The sequence below is a fragment of the Tachysurus fulvidraco genome, chromosome 8 (genome assembly GCF_022655615.1).
Source record: "Tachysurus fulvidraco isolate hzauxx_2018 chromosome 8, HZAU_PFXX_2.0, whole genome shotgun sequence".
NCBI classification, from domain to species: domain Eukaryota; kingdom Metazoa; phylum Chordata; class Actinopteri; order Siluriformes; family Bagridae; genus Tachysurus; species Tachysurus fulvidraco.
This window is the reverse complement of record NC_062525.1, coordinates 20,349,071-20,364,915: the sequence shown is the minus strand read 5'-3', so window position 1 is coordinate 20,364,915 and position 15,845 is coordinate 20,349,071. Positions and strand designations below refer to the sequence as shown.

The 15,845-nt window shown below is 40.0% G+C and overlaps 1 protein-coding gene across 1 annotated transcript in view; it reads left to right on the top strand.

The window, feature by feature from the left end:
- The first annotated feature begins 389 nt into the window (after positions 1-389).
- The window catches only part of kcnh4b (potassium voltage-gated channel, subfamily H (eag-related), member 4b), a 33,704-nt gene continuing 18,248 nt past the window's right edge, over positions 390-15,845 (top strand). Inside the window, exons 1-4 of the mRNA XM_027176827.2 lie at positions 390-872; positions 5,963-6,196; positions 8,845-8,976; positions 9,787-9,917. Of these exons, the coding sequence (XP_027032628.2) occupies positions 797-872; positions 5,963-6,196; positions 8,845-8,976; positions 9,787-9,917 (573 nt within the window). The 5' untranslated portion in view covers positions 390-796. The remainder of the gene's footprint in view (positions 873-5,962; positions 6,197-8,844; positions 8,977-9,786; positions 9,918-15,845) is intronic.

Sequence of the window (15,845 nt, the reverse complement as noted above, 5' to 3'; positions counted from 1 at the left end):
GCGAGAGAGATAGAAGAAGAGAGAAAGAGAGGGAGGGCAAGAGAGAGACATACGATGATCAGGGTGTAGGGAAATAAGACAAATAGGAAATGTGGTGAGAGACAGGCAGTAAGAGGGACAGGGATAGTGGGAAAGAAAAAGAGAGAGATGGAAGGAAAGAAGGAGATAGTGAGATAGAAAAAGAAAGAGAAAGAGTTAGAAGGAGGGAGAAACAGACAGAGAAGGTCAGAGAGAGGGAACAAGAGAAGATGTGAAAGAGAGATCAAGAGAGAGAGACAATAAGAGGGACAAAGACAGAGAAAGATAGAGTCGAGGATGGATAGGGAGAGAAAAAAGGAGCAATAGAAATAGGGAGGGAGGGAGGGAGGGAGGGAGGGAGGGGGAAAGAGAGAGAGAGTAGCAGAGGGAAGTGGAGCACTGAGGCATTGAGGTGTAAAGACGCACACAGAGACACCACACCTCAAGCAGATAAACGACAGAACAAACGGTGCAGAGAAAGAGGACAAGGACAAAAAAGGAGGGAAACTGATAAAGGACAAAAGAAGACAGAAGGATGGATTGAAGATTAAAGTAATACTGAAAACTCACTCTCTATTTCTCTACAAAGAAAGGAGAGAGGACAAAAAGAAGAAACAGTTTCAACAGAAACGAGGGGAATCCCTCCTTTATTTTTTACCCCATGGGTTAGCTCAGTCCAATCTGACCCCCTCGACTCAGAGGACGGAGTGAGGAGCAGAAAGGGGGGACAGCCAGACAGCTAGACAGCCAGACAGAGACAGACAGGTCGTGTGTCATCATGCCGGTGATGAAGGGGCTCCTCGCCCCACAAAACACTTTCCTGGACACCATCGCCACTCGCTTTGACGGCACCCGTGAGTCTCTCTCTCTCTCTCTCTCTCTCTCTCTCTCTCTCTCTCTCTCTCTCTCTCACACACACACACACACACACACACACACAAACCCGGTATTTACTGTAAACTTTTGATTCGCTCTCCCAATTGTTAAAGAACCTGGTTTGATTATTTGCATAAAATTTGTATATTGTAACATATAGAGAATATTTCATTCAAAACCATAACAACAAATAAATAAATAAATAAATAAATTCATTTCCAGCTCAAGACTCTCATTTCCTGTGGAAATTCTGTGGAATATTCTGCATTGTGATTGGTTGTCTGGTGCTGATTAATGCTGAACTTGAGGATTAACGTCCCTTGACCTTTGTCAGTAAAATGTTTGGAATATGTCTGTGGCAGCCCTGCCCTGTCATTGCTGTGTTACCTAACCGTGGATACCTGTAGCATGTTAGCTTAGTGATGAGGTTATCGTTGCTTTTGCAATTACAAAGTGAGCACAATTGAACCACAATGTTCTATTTACAACTGGTATTTTTCTATGAGCCCGGACATCCTGATTTGGGATTCATGGTGGTCACTAATATGAATGCGATTTCTAGCATAAACGTTACGTTTTGGTTTTTCGTTGTTGTTTTTTAACGAAACCACTCGATCACTCACCACGTCAATCAGAATCTCGTCCCCAGACTCTTCAGAGGAAGACTTTAAGGTAGCATTCGTGTCTTTTTGAGTCCTGGTTTGTCAATCGCCGGTGTTGTGTCCAATCAGCTATGTGTACAGTATGTGATGTTCAGTAAGCTCTTTTTGGTTAAGGTTAGTGCTACTCTTAGCCTGCATCCAGCAGCTACATGTAAATGCTGATTGAGTTTCTGGGTTGTTTTTACATGACGTCAGGTTGCTTTTGTTTATTTCTACAAAATACGTGTTCTGTGTAGACGCAGATGAGACACAGGAAAAGTCCGCAGGAGATTATGGTTAAAAACAGACTCTCTATCTCCTTATTTCTCTCTCTTTCTCTCTCTCTCTATATATATATTATATATTTATGTTTATTTGTATGTGTACTGTATGTGTCTCCTTCCCTCACTTCTTCTCCTTTTTCCATCATCCCCTCTGTTCTCTCTTTCATTGTATGTTCCTCATGTTGTTTGTGTAGCTGTGAGTTGGGCTCATGGGAGTAGTTGTCAGGTGACAGCAGTGTTTGCGTATTGCACTCATTTTACACAACAGCACTCCTCCACATAATCACATCTATCTATCTATCTATCTATCTATCTATCTATCTATCTATCTATCTATCTATCTATCTATCTATCTATCTATCTATCTATCTATCTATCTATCTGCAGTTGCAATCTAATACGTTCTCGTTTCAATAGAAACAACTAATTCACAGGGTCACGTTCCAAATAAACATGTTTAAATTTGCATTCATTCATTCATTCATTCATTCATTCATTCATTCATTCATTCATTTTCTACCGCTTATCCGAACTTCTCGGGTCACGGAGAGCCTGTGCCTATCTCAGGCGTCATTGGGCATCGAGGCAGGATCGAGGCAGAATTTTGATATCTGTAAAGTAATGTTCCTGTAAGGAAGTGTTCCTGTAACATTTACTGAAGGAGTATTCAGTGTCAGAAGTGAACCTGTAACTTTAAGTCACCTGACATGTTTAGTTTCCTGGTAACAACCTGGGTTGTGTGTGTGTTGTGAAGAAGGAGAAAAACGCTCTGCTGGTCAGGTGCTTGCTTACTTTACAGCAGCTGTAGACAGTCACCTGCTCTGTCTAGTTGAAGTTAATGAGACAAAACTATTTTTCAGGATGTTTCTTAGAAAGTGCAACTGTAGGAACAGATAAAGAAGGAAAGCTGGCATCTGCTCCTGGCTCTCCCTGTGTGTTCGCCTCTCACGAAGACAGCCACACACACACACACACACACACACACACACACACACACACACACACACACACACACACACACACACACACACACACACACACACACACTCTCTCAAGGCAGAGCAACATCCTTCCTCGCAGCAGCAGGAGTCTCAGTGCAGCTCAAAATAGCTTCATCTAGTTGCCAGGAGATCAGCTGTAAGCAAAGTCGAAGCGCCCTGAGCTTCCTAATCACACAATAACAACTTTAACATGTCACTTTACATCTCCCGAAACGATAGCTAAGTTACTTTAATGGCTCGACTTGTGATTCGTGACTTTAAAGCATCCAGATCGAGCTGCTTCGGGGATGCAAAAATGTCATCACTCATCGTGGTGAAAAGGCTGTGGGGTGGAAGTGAGCTCAGGCATTTATACCAGGAGGAACATTGAGATCAAAGACTGAAATTTATGTCCAAGACTCAGCATCCTTCAGCACACACGTCACTCCACATCAACCACAACAATATGTTCGTCATTTAAGTAATATTCAGGAGGGGAGTAGTTTTTCGGGAGATATCATGTGTTAGGTCACATGACCAAGACATATCTGTACGCATATCTGTAATGTTCCTAAAACTTTGTTAAAAAATTGTTTCATATGACAACATTCCAACTGCTGTATTGTTCATATCATAATGAGCAGAATCAATATTCAAAATATTCATATTTTTTTACGACTGTCTTTGGTATAAAAATAGCAAATAGTAAATAGAAAAAATGAATAAAATAAAGGAATAAAGGAATAAATATATGGCACAGGTAGGTTGATTGGCATCTCTGGAAAATTCTCCGTAGTGTGTGAGTGTATGAGTGAATGAGAGTGTGTGTGTGCCCTGCGATGAGTTGGCACTCCGTCCATGGTGTATCCTGCCTCGATGCCCAAAGACGCCCAAGATAGGCACAGGCTCCCCGTGACCCGAGGTAGTTCGGATAAGCGGTAGAAAATGAATGAATGAATAAATATATGGCACAAATAGATACAATATAAAGAAGAAATAAATATAGCAATTACACACAAAAAATATATCAAAAATATATCAGAAAATAAAATCAGAAACAGACGTAGTGTTGAGTGTGGTGCAGTGATGGGCTTGATTATGGTCATAAATATACAGTTAAAGTGCAGAATGTGGATGTAGTGCAAATTGTAGTAAACACAAACATTTATGTAACACCAGCTTGAGTTGAGGGATCGGTGTCCATGATTTATTAAATTCTGGCCACTTCCTGGACAGTTTAGTCGACAGATACCAATTTGCCTCCATTGCCAGCATTGAATAACAGCCTTATGTGTCACTTAATGTCCCTTGGAGTGGCAGGAAAGCAAGGCAAGATTGGGACCTTAGCTAAATTTGGGCCTTTTTTTTTCTCCGTTAAACATCGCCAATAAGGAAGAGTGAAGGGATGCGCATGTGTGAATGGAGCGCCTCCAGTTTCTTAATCACGGACTATCCACTTCAGCATGTCACTGTGCATCGCTCAAACCTACAGGAGAGAATGCAAGAACCTTTTTAAACCCTACATTTTACACTCGAGCTGAAAGTGAAGGGAGGTTTCATGCAGCCTACACATCCTCCCTCTGCTAAGTTCTGAGTGAAATGAAGGCATAAAGCTTCCAAAATCACAGCGTAAGCGTGTTAACATGTCCCCCGGGATGACAGACAGCACGTCAGTTTGGAAATGTGGCTTCATTTGTGGCTGCTTATTCGCTAATTAGGACTGGAAATAAGAAAGCATGAAGCGCGCATGCATAAGGAGCAATAAACAAAGATTCAGGGGTTTGTTTAACATATTTTCTGCTGAATTCACTCACCTGCTTTCTCATTCACATCCCTGCTGTCACAAATCAGCTACCATACCAGGAAGGTGAAGCCTACCACATGTTTGCTACTAAAGCAGTAGTAGCATTATTGTTTGTAGAAATATTCAGTAATAGTAACTTCCTGTGATACACGTGAAGCCAGCCAGCTGTATATTTTACATATATTTAACTTTAGGGTACTCTTTATTTGGTGTAGTCACTACTGTCTATAGGGGGCACGGTGGCTTAGTGGGTAGCATGTTCGCTTCACACCTATAGGGTTGGGGGTTCGATTCCCGCCTCCGCCTTGTGTGTGTGTAGTTTGCATGTTCTCCCTGTGTCTTGGGGGTTTCCTCCGGGTACTCTGGTTTCCTCCCCCGGTCCAAAGTCATGCATGGTAGGTTGATTGGCATCTCTGGAAAATGCGTGAGTGAATGAGAGTGTGTGTGTGTGTGTGTCCTGCGATGGGTTGGCACTTCGTCCAGGGTGTATCCTGCCTTGATGCCCGATATGACGCCTGAGATAGGCACAGGCTCCCCGTGACCTGAGACGTTCGAATAAGCGGTAGAAAATGAATGAATGAATGAATGAATGAATGAACTACTGTCTGTATTCTGTGTTGAATTAATCATGTAGTGAGACCTGTATTCAGACCTTAGGATTAGGAACTACAGACTACACAATTCAGAGCGTTACAAACAGGGGTCAGAATTTGTCTGAAGTTACCCTGGATTCTGACTTTCTCACAAACATTGTTCCACATTTTATCATGGGCAATATCACGTCACATGTTCACCGTGTCACACGACCATGTTGCCCGAATCACGCTGTTGTCTGATAATCACAAGTAATTAAGTTCCATAGTCTCAAGTTTCATAGTCTTTGTGTTTCATTTGTCGCACTGTAAATTAAACGTGTTCCTGCACCGGCATCCGGCTCTGCTGACACAATTCCTGACACCATTAGTCAGACACATCTGACTAATCGTTACTCAGAGATATCGCTTCTTCTCTTGAGAACTGCCTTTTTAATGGATAACATGATGCAGTAAATTCATGTGAGCTGTAAGAAGTGTAGCAGATGAGTTGTTCGGTTAGCTAAGCTATTTTTAATTTTTTGAATCACCTCCTTTTTTTTTCATGTTACAGGGTTTTTCATTTGTCAGCAAAGATGAGATCTGGTTCTTCATTCAGTGTTTTCTCAAAAGTTCCTCAAAAGATCTCAAAATCTTTAAATCAGAGCATTTATTTTAAAGGCAGTGGTCTAATGAAATGTATTCATATTCATTATAATCTCTCTCTCTCTCTCTCTCTCTCTCTCTCTCTCTCTCTCTCTCTCTCTCTCTCTCTCTCTCTCTCCAGATAGCAACTTTCTTTTGGGTAATGCTCAGGGTCACCGTGGTTACCCCATTGTTTACTGCTCGGACGGGTTCTGTGAGCTGACGGGCTTTGTTAGGACAGAAGTAATGCAGAAAAACTGCAGCTGTCGCTTCCTTTATGGCTCCGGAACCAATGAGCAGGTGGCACAGGGCATGGAGAAAGCGCTCGAGAGTAAAGAGGAGTACCAGGCTGAGGTCCAGTTCTACAAGAAGGATGGTGAGAAACACATAGAAATTTACATATACTTTAAAACTTTTCTATAAGTTATAAAAACAATAATATTGTAATACATTACACTTAACAGGGGGTCACGGTGGCTTAGTGGTTAGCACGTTCGCCTCACACCTCTATGGTCGGGGTTCGATTCCCGCCTCCTCCTTGTGTGTGGAGTTTGCATGTTCTCCCCGTGCCTCGGGGGTTTCCTCCGGGTACTCTGGTTTCCTCCCCCGGTCCAGAGACATGCATGGTAGGTTGATTGGCATCACTGGAAAATTGTCTGTAGTGTGTGAGTGTGTGAGTGAATGAGAGTGTGTGTGTGCCCTGTGATGGGTTGGCACTCCGTCCAGAGTGTATCCTGCCTTGATGCCCGATGACGCCTCAGGCACAGGCTCCCCGTGACCCGAGAAGTTCGGATAAGCGGTAGACAATGAATGAATGAATGAATGAATTACACTTAACAGCAGACAGTATTGGAACAAATCATGTTATTTTTATGATATCAGATGAGAGATTCAAATATTTATTTTATACTTTGAAATTAATAATGTTATATAATTATTAGCAGTGGTAGCATTAACAGTAATAGCAGTGATAATGGTAGTATTATTATTAGCAGTAGTAGTAATCCCAGCATTATTAGTATGAACAGTAATCGTTAGTGTTAGCAGCCAAAGAAATATTAACAGTTGTTGTACCAGTAGTATGGGTAGTATCAGCATTAGTAACAGTATTTTACTGTAAATAGTAGTAGTGTAGTAGTAGTAGCAATTTTAGCACCAACAGTACTATTAATAGTAAATTGATAGCAGCAGTATTAATAGTAAGAATAGTAGTAGTAGCAGCAGTAGTAATTGCAGCATGAATAGTACCAGTAGTAAGAGTAGTAAGAGTAGTAAGAGTAGTAAGAGTAGTACTACTAGTAGTAGTAGTGTAGTAGTAGTAGATGAGAAAGACCCAGCATTAATAGTAACAGTAGTAGCTGTAATACTATTACAACAGTATAGTTGCAGCTGTGTTACTAGGAGTAGCATTTTTGTACTTTTTAAGATTGCAGCAAACTGAAAATGTTGTTATTATTATTCATTCATTCAATCATTTTCTACCGTTTATCCGAACTTCTTGGGTCACGGGGAGCCTGTGCCTATCTCAGGCATCATCAGGCATCAAGGCAGGATACACCATGGACGGAGTACCAACCCATCGCAGGGCACACACACTCTCATTCACTCACACACACACACACTAAGGACAATTTACCAGAGATGCCAATCAACCTACCATGCATGTCTTTGGACCGGGGGAGGAAACCGGAGTACCCGGAGGAAACCCCCGAGGCACGGGGAGAACATGCAAACTCCACACACACAAGGCGGAGGTGGGAATCGAACCCCCGACCCCGGAGTCACCGTGCCCCTTATTATTATTATTATTATTATTATTATCATTATTATTATTATTATTATTATTATTATTATTATTATTATTATTATTATTATTATTATTATTATACTTGATGTGAGATTGGATATCTATACTATAACTACATTAATATAATATATTATTGCTATTACAATTTTTGTAGCTCAGAGAGCTGGACTTAAATATGTATTATAATAATAATCTATAATAGTCACATCTGACACTACAATCAGCTCCCAGTGCATTATTACAGCTTTTTATACAGATTATACGGACGTGATGTTCGACTACTTTATGTTAGTACAAATTATATTTATACATTTTCATTCCAATAACTACAGTATGTCATTGCAGTTTGCTTTATACTTGTTTTTCATGACTTATATCAGATGTCTATACTTATGCACAGACAAAAACAAACCTTATATCTATATATAACACTGGGAGTAGGATGAAAAAAGGAAATAATTGTAATATACACTGTATGGTATGTGTAGTGAGATGAAGTGATATGTTTTATTGAGTCTTATTCATAATTCTCCCTCTGTATTCTCTTCATCCGCTTCTTTTATTAAATCTGAATCTCTTCCAAGCGTACGATGAAATCTCTGTACTCTGCTTCCTCCGCCATAAGTATCATGTACCAGGAACCACATAAAGCCCTTAATCCTCTGTTTGTTCCTCTCCTCTCCCCTCCACCATTTTCCTTTAGCAATCCAAACATCTGTCACAGGTCTTCTGTCTCAGATACATCTGTCTATCAACTAAATCTTCAGAAATCTCACACTTTGCTCTCTCTGGAAATCCGGAGGACAATTTCTTCCTCATGCACTCAGAGGGAGGTGTTGGGATTAATCAGATTTAATCACAGTTCAGTGAAGTTCAATTACAGAACGAAAGAACAAACGAAAGAAAAAGGACGTCAAGTAAACCGCCTGTACAGTGAGGATGGTGTTATGAGGGGAAAAAACTAAAAATTATATATATATATATATATATATATATATATATATATATATATATATATATATATATATATATATATATATATATATATATATATATATAATTTTTATATATATATAATGAGAAGGAAAGAAAGAAAGGAAGAAAGAAAGAAAGAAAGAATCTTCACACTGCAGCTATAATGTGTTCAAGTCTCACCACTGACAGTGAATGTAAAAGAATTAATACACTTCTGTGTGTTGTGTTGTGTTCTGTAACAGGAGCATCCTTCTGGTGTCTGCTGGATATCGTTCCCATTAAGAACGAGAAAGGAGAGATGGTACTTTTCCTGTTCTCCTTTAAAGACATAACGGACTCATACGGAAAGAGCCACCATGGTGGCAGGAAAGACGGTACGGCCCAAATCTTACCTCATAATGGTTAATGAACTTGTTTCAACCTACAGCTCTGCTGCTGAATGCTAGACAGTAATTGGACAAAAGGTGTTGATTAGTTTTCTGTAACGGCAACTCTGCCAGTGTAGGACAACACAGGTTTCTATAGTAACAGATCATCCACAAGGACAGAAAAATCATGACAAGACAAGACAAGACAAGAAGCTTTTATTGTCATTTCAACCATATATAGCTGTTGCAGTACACAGTGAAATGAGACAACGTTTCTCCAGGATCATTGTGCTACATAAAACAAAGACAGGGCTAAGGACGTGTAAGTAGTCTTAGCCACATAAAGTGCAACTGTGCTACCTGGTGCAAACAGTGCAGGACAAGACAAACAAGACAGTGCAGGACAAAAAAACAGTGCAGGACAAAAAACAGTGCAGACATAAAGTTACAAGACAATACAAAAAGTACAAAAATTCAATACACAAAAGACAATAAACAGTAACAGCGCAGACTAAATCGTTGCTATAGTGAAGTTCTTGGTAAGGAGATGTTTATTTTTATACATTCTATGTATGGATAGAGTCTCCAGCTCTTTCCACAGAATGTATCCAGGAAAGAGTATTCCAACATGATCAGGACAGTTTTATATTTTTTCATATCATAACGAGTCTCAGGATTGCTTTTGTATTATTAAATTCAAGAGAGGAAATGAGAGGCTGAGGGAATGACTGTTTGTAGCTGCTATAATGTAAGTTATATATATATGAGGAAAATAAAATGCTTACATGCACTGAGTTCACTTTATTATCTGTGTAGATGATAAGCATTCCAGCAGGAAGAGCAGCAGCTCTCGGTTTATTGCCGCTCGGAGGCGTGGCCACTCCGTCCTCTGCCAAATCACTAGCCAATTCAAACGTGGAGGAAAGAATGACGTCAACCTTAGTGGAGTGAGTACTAGCGCATAAATATCAGCAATCTGACATTTTAATCATTCTGCTTTAAAAAATGGACAAGCAATTTTGTGTTTTATGATCATGATAAAACCATGTTTTATGGTTTGCTTTTTTTTTTTTTTTTTTTTTTTTTAGAATCAGATCTTGGTTAAACTCTAAGCAAAGGTTTTTGTCCCATTATCGGCTCTGGTTATCAAAAACAAGATATTCCAGTAGACAACTATTCCAGTTGTAGTTTGTAAGAAGCAGGAAAAATGGGCGAGCATAAGGATTTTGAGCGAGGGCCAAATTGTGATGACTAGACGACTGGGTCAAAGCGATCTACAAAGCTGCAGCTTTGTCATTGTTCCCGGTCTGCAGTGGTCAGAATCTAATAAAACTGATCCAAAGTAGAAAATGTGGTGAACCGGCGACAGGGTCATTTGTGCCCGAGGCTCATTAATGCATGTGGGGAGTAAAGGCTGGCCTGTGTGGTCCAAACACAGCTCAAATTGCTGAAGAAGTAATGCTGGTTCTGATGGAAAGGTATCAGAATACGTAAAAGAAAACGTGAGCATCAGAACTGGACCACGGAGTAATGGAAAAAGGTGGCCAGGTCTGATGAGTCATGTTTTCTTTTGCATCACGTGGATGGCTGGGTACATGTGTGTCACTCACCTGGGGACTATGCACAATGCGAAGAAGGCTAGACGGCGGAGGCAGTGTAATGCTTTGGGCAATGCTCTGCTGGGAAACCTTGGGTCCTGCTATTCATATGAATGTTACTATGAAACGTACCACCCTTAAGCGTTTTTGCAGACCATGTACACCCTTTCAATTAAACGGTATTCCCTGATGGCTGAGGCCTCTTTCAACAGGAAAATGCGCCCTGCCACAAAGCAAAAATGTTTCAGGTATGGTTTGAGGAGCACAACAAGAAGTTTGAGGTGTTGACATTGCCTCCAAATTTCCCAGATCTTAATCCAATCGAACATCTGTGGGTTCTGCTGATCAAACAAGTCCGATCCATGGAGGCCCCACCTCACAACTTACAGGATTTAAAGGATCTGCTGTTAATGTTTTGGTGCCAGATACCACAGCAACCTTCAGGGGTCTAGTGTATATATATATATATATATATATATATATATATATATATATATATATATATATATATATATATATATATATATATGTATGTTGCATTCAACAATCCCACAAGAAGCAGTCATTTTACAAATAAAAACAATTTCCTCATTTTAAAGCTAACAATCACATTTATGTTCATAAATTTACAGAACTCATCCGATGGCTAACTTACTTGGCACAAACTTATTAGCTACTATGGCTAATAGGTTCATTAGACGACATTGTTCCTGTTGGCTTATCTATTTAATTTGAGCTCATTTTATCTAATTATGTGATGGCTTCATCTACACACAAAATACTTTCTTCAGTTCTCGTGGTCTTAATAGTAACAAAAAAAGAAATAAATAATAAGCAATGTGAAGAAAACTATTAAAAAAGGTTTATAAACGGATCCACTACCAGATGGAAAACCATTAGAGATACTCCAAATAGATTTTTTTTTAGGCTTCAGCATCAGATTGATAGGCTGTTGCTAGCCAACATTTTTTAAACAATGAGATAAACAACACTCCCTGGTTTAGGAATACATTTGAAGGGTTTTTAACATGACCTCCTCAGCAGGAGCACATTCATCTCCGCTCTGTATCCAGTCATTTAACAGATGTCCTTGTTGGACAGAGATTATGCACTATTTGTGCATCTCATCAGCAGCTGTGGTAATTGTAAGCAATGGTCACAAGGGCAGAACAGCTGCGTGGTAAACTGTACCATTACTAATCCACCACACAAACCACTGTGATACGCAGACATCCACAATGCAGGGATGATACAAACAGAATCGTTGTAAACAAGACAGAACTGTCAGAATGTCAACATTTACCTCAGATGTGTCGGTAATTTGCTAAAAAAGACAATATTTCGATGGTTACCTTGGTGTTTATAAAATGAATTCCATACACCAACAATCACATCAGAAATATTTATGTAATAGCTCTATATGTCAACATTTACTGTCGTATGCAAAAGTTTAGGCACCCTCGACAATTTCCATGATTTTCATTATCAATTTCCAATATTTCATTATAAATATTTGGGTGTTTGGATCAGCAATTTCATTTTGATCTATCAAATAATTGAAGGTCACAGTAATATTCAGTAGTGAAATGTGGTTTATTGGATTAACGGAAAATGAGCAATATGCATCAAAAACGAAATTAGACGTGAATAATTTTGGCGTCAAAACAACACAACATTCCAAGTAAAACACTTGCTACCCACAGTACAATTTGGTGGAGGTTCCATCATGCTGTGCGGCTGTGTGGCCAGTGCCGGTACTGGGAATCTGGTTAAAGTTGAGGGTCGCATGGATTCCACTCAATATCAGCAGATTCTTGAGAATAATGTTGAGAAATCAGCCACAAAACGCCAGGGCTGGATATTTTAACAATACAACGACCCAAAAACACTACTCAAACTCTACTTGGGCATTTATGCAGAGGAACAAGTACAATGTTCTGGAATGGCCATCCCAGTCCCCAGACCTGAATATCATTGAACATCTGTGGGGTGATTTGAAGCAGGCTGTCCATGCTCGGCAACCATCAAAAGTAAAACGAACTGTAGATCAGAATACATTCATCTAGAATCCAGACACTCATTACAGGCTATAGGAAGTGTCTAGAGGCTGTTATTTCTGCTAAAGGAGGCTCTACTAAATATTGATGGGATTTTTCTGTTGCACATTTTCTGTTAATTAATTAATTCATTAATTTTCTGCCGCTTATCCAAACTTCTCGGGTCACGGGCGTCATCGGGCATCAAGGCAGGATACACCCTGGAGGTAGTGCCAACCCATCACAGGGCACACACACACACACTCTCATTCACTCACACACTACGAACAATTTTCCAGAGATGCCAATCAACCTACCATGCATGTCTTTGGACCGGGGGAGGAAACCGGAGTACCCGGAGGAAACCCCCGGGGCACGGGGAGAACATGCAAACTACACACACACAAGGCGGAGGCGGGAATCGAACCCCCAACACTGGAGGTGTGAGGCAATCATGCTAACCACTAAGCCACCGTGCTCTGTTAATTCAGTAAACTCACTACTGAAATATTACTGTGTCCTTCAGTTATTTGATAGAATGAAATGAAAATGAAAATGAAATTGCTGATCCAAACACCCAAATACTTATAAATGAAAATCATGGAAATTGTCAGGGGTGCCTAAACTTTTTGCATACGACTGTACCTCAAAAATGTTGGAAAAATACTAAGAAAAAAAACTATAGTCAACATTTACCTCAGACATGTTGAAAATGACTAATAAAAGACTATATTTATGGCATTTGGCATACACCTTATTTCAGAGTGGCTTACATTTATCTCATTGTACAACAGAGTAGTTTAGGGATAATTCGTTTTAAATGAAGCCTCTGTAATGCAAAATTTTAAGTTCACTTTAAACAGGTGCATGAAACCATGCCAGTGGCCTTTTGACCCAGGAAGTGTTTAACCAGTGTGATTTATTTCTGTATACTGGATCACCTCCAGGCTTCCAACCTGCTCCCTCTCTCCATCTGCCTGCTTCACACACTTCCCATCCCACCTACAGACAGATGGTCCTTTTTTCTCTGTGTTGCACCCTGCTCAGAAAAGCCGTTTGTTTCTCTCTCACTGGGTCTCTCACATGATGTCCAATGTTTCGGTTCCTCGCCTCAAAAAAAAAAATAAACATTCACACTGGTACATAACACTAAACACTACAGCACACTGAGATAGTCACATAAACAGGCTAAAGCACAAGTTAGTGTTATAGCTAAAATATAAGTACCACATATAAGTATCATAATATCACACTAGTGCTGTACTAAAGAGGCTAAAGACAGATTAGGATTATAGTAAACAGGTTAAACATAAACTAGCATTAGAGTAAACAGGCTAAGCACAAACTTGTGTTTATAGTAAACAAGTAGAAATCAAACTAGCTTTATAGCAAACAGGCTAAAGCTGCTCCATTGGGTTTGTTTGGCTGTCTGTTTGATTGATCCTGTCTGTCTTTCCCTTGTGTGTGTGTGTGTGTGTGTGTGTGTGTGTGTGTGTGTGTGTGTGTGTGTGTGTGTCTGACTCCTGTCTGCATCGTCCTTTGGGTGTGTGTGTATATCTATCTATCTGTCTGCTCCTGTCTGTGTCGCCGCTCCATTATGTATCCGTAATATAAGATAAATCTTTGTATGTGTGTGTTTAATAACACCTCTGAGTAAAAATGTGTAAATACGTAACACACAAAAAACCTGCTAAACTAATTATGTTTTATATTTAAAAAAATAAATAAAGCACATCCATAAAATTCTGTAACAGGGGGCAAAAATAATGAGGCTTTGTCTGAGAACGTCGCTTTTCTCTGTCTCGCTGCTTGCACAGAGCCGCATGAGTTTCTGAAACACAATGTTCGGAGACAAACACCACCCATGAGACAATAGCAACGGCAGCGAGAAACCAATCATCTGTTAAATATGAAATTATTAAACTGAGATTTGATCCGGAACAGAAAATAACTCGAAAACTAAACACACACACGCACGCATGCCCTCACACACACACACACTCGCACACATCCAAGATGAAAAACACACATACTGAATTTCCCAAGTGACTATCCTCATTTGGTCAAAATGGGTGGAGCTTTAGTTAAATTTGATTAGCCAATCAACAGCTGATATTCACTTTTTAAACTCTGTAGTATAATATTTTAAAACAATAGCCATGCTAGCTCTTTTCTTAGCAGCTATTTGGTATTTTAGCATCTTTTTTGCAACACAAACATGTCTGATTACCGCCATGTCTGCCCAGAAGCACATGACACCAATCAGTATTCAAAATTATGTTGTGTGACATCATCACAACACACATTCAGGCAAAGGCTGAGATTCAAACATGAGTACAGCTCTCTTAAAAAGTCAATACAGATGTATATTTACTGGTAAGAATTGTCTGCTTGTGAATTCACCATTTCAAGTAGTATTCCAGGGACCGAACAGCCCAAACTACGACGTATGCTTCACACCGTATGTTGAATCTGACACAGAAATCCAGGAGCACCGTTGTCTCTAGAAAACGCTCTTACTTAACATACATTGAAAAGCTTGCCTTTTTTTGGCCATTCTGCTTGTAATCAGACTTTGCAACAACCAAAACATGTACAGTAATCTTTACCAAACCATGGATGAGGTTTACTTGTCTCCAGCATGTGTTGGTATATCTGTGGGAAATGCAAATGAGATTTCATTATTTGCTGAAAGGATGAAAAGTTTTTTGGGTAGCAGAACCTTTACAGGGAGTCATCAGATGGATTACTTTGTTGATAATCACTCCCCTTCTTACTGTACATGTCCAGAATGCAGTCATGTGTAGCAAATGCACCCCCATGTACCTTGTTACCCAATGGTTGTTCCGGTGTCCTTCCTTTTCACCCTTTACCCCACTCATTCATCTGCACCTGAGAGTTATTTTATGGCTTGCCTGTGTCCCAAATCCTCTATAGCAAACCTCCACTGGGAGAACCTGTACTTTCTGTCATCTCTCTCTGGAATCCGGGACAAGCTCTGGTCGTCTGAGATGTTTCCTCTTCTCCCCAGAGCTCTGTGAGTTGAGATGATTGTAACCGTTACAGTGCTGGACCATTCCACTAGGTCAGCTCTGAGAGGTGTAGCAGTTGTTTCTTAGCCTCTTGTCTAGGTCAGCAGCAGAAACCATGTTACTGAAAGTGGTAGAGAAAAATAAGTACACCTTTATGGTTTAATGATACCCATTGACAAGGTATATTTTATAAAATCGGAGCAGGAACC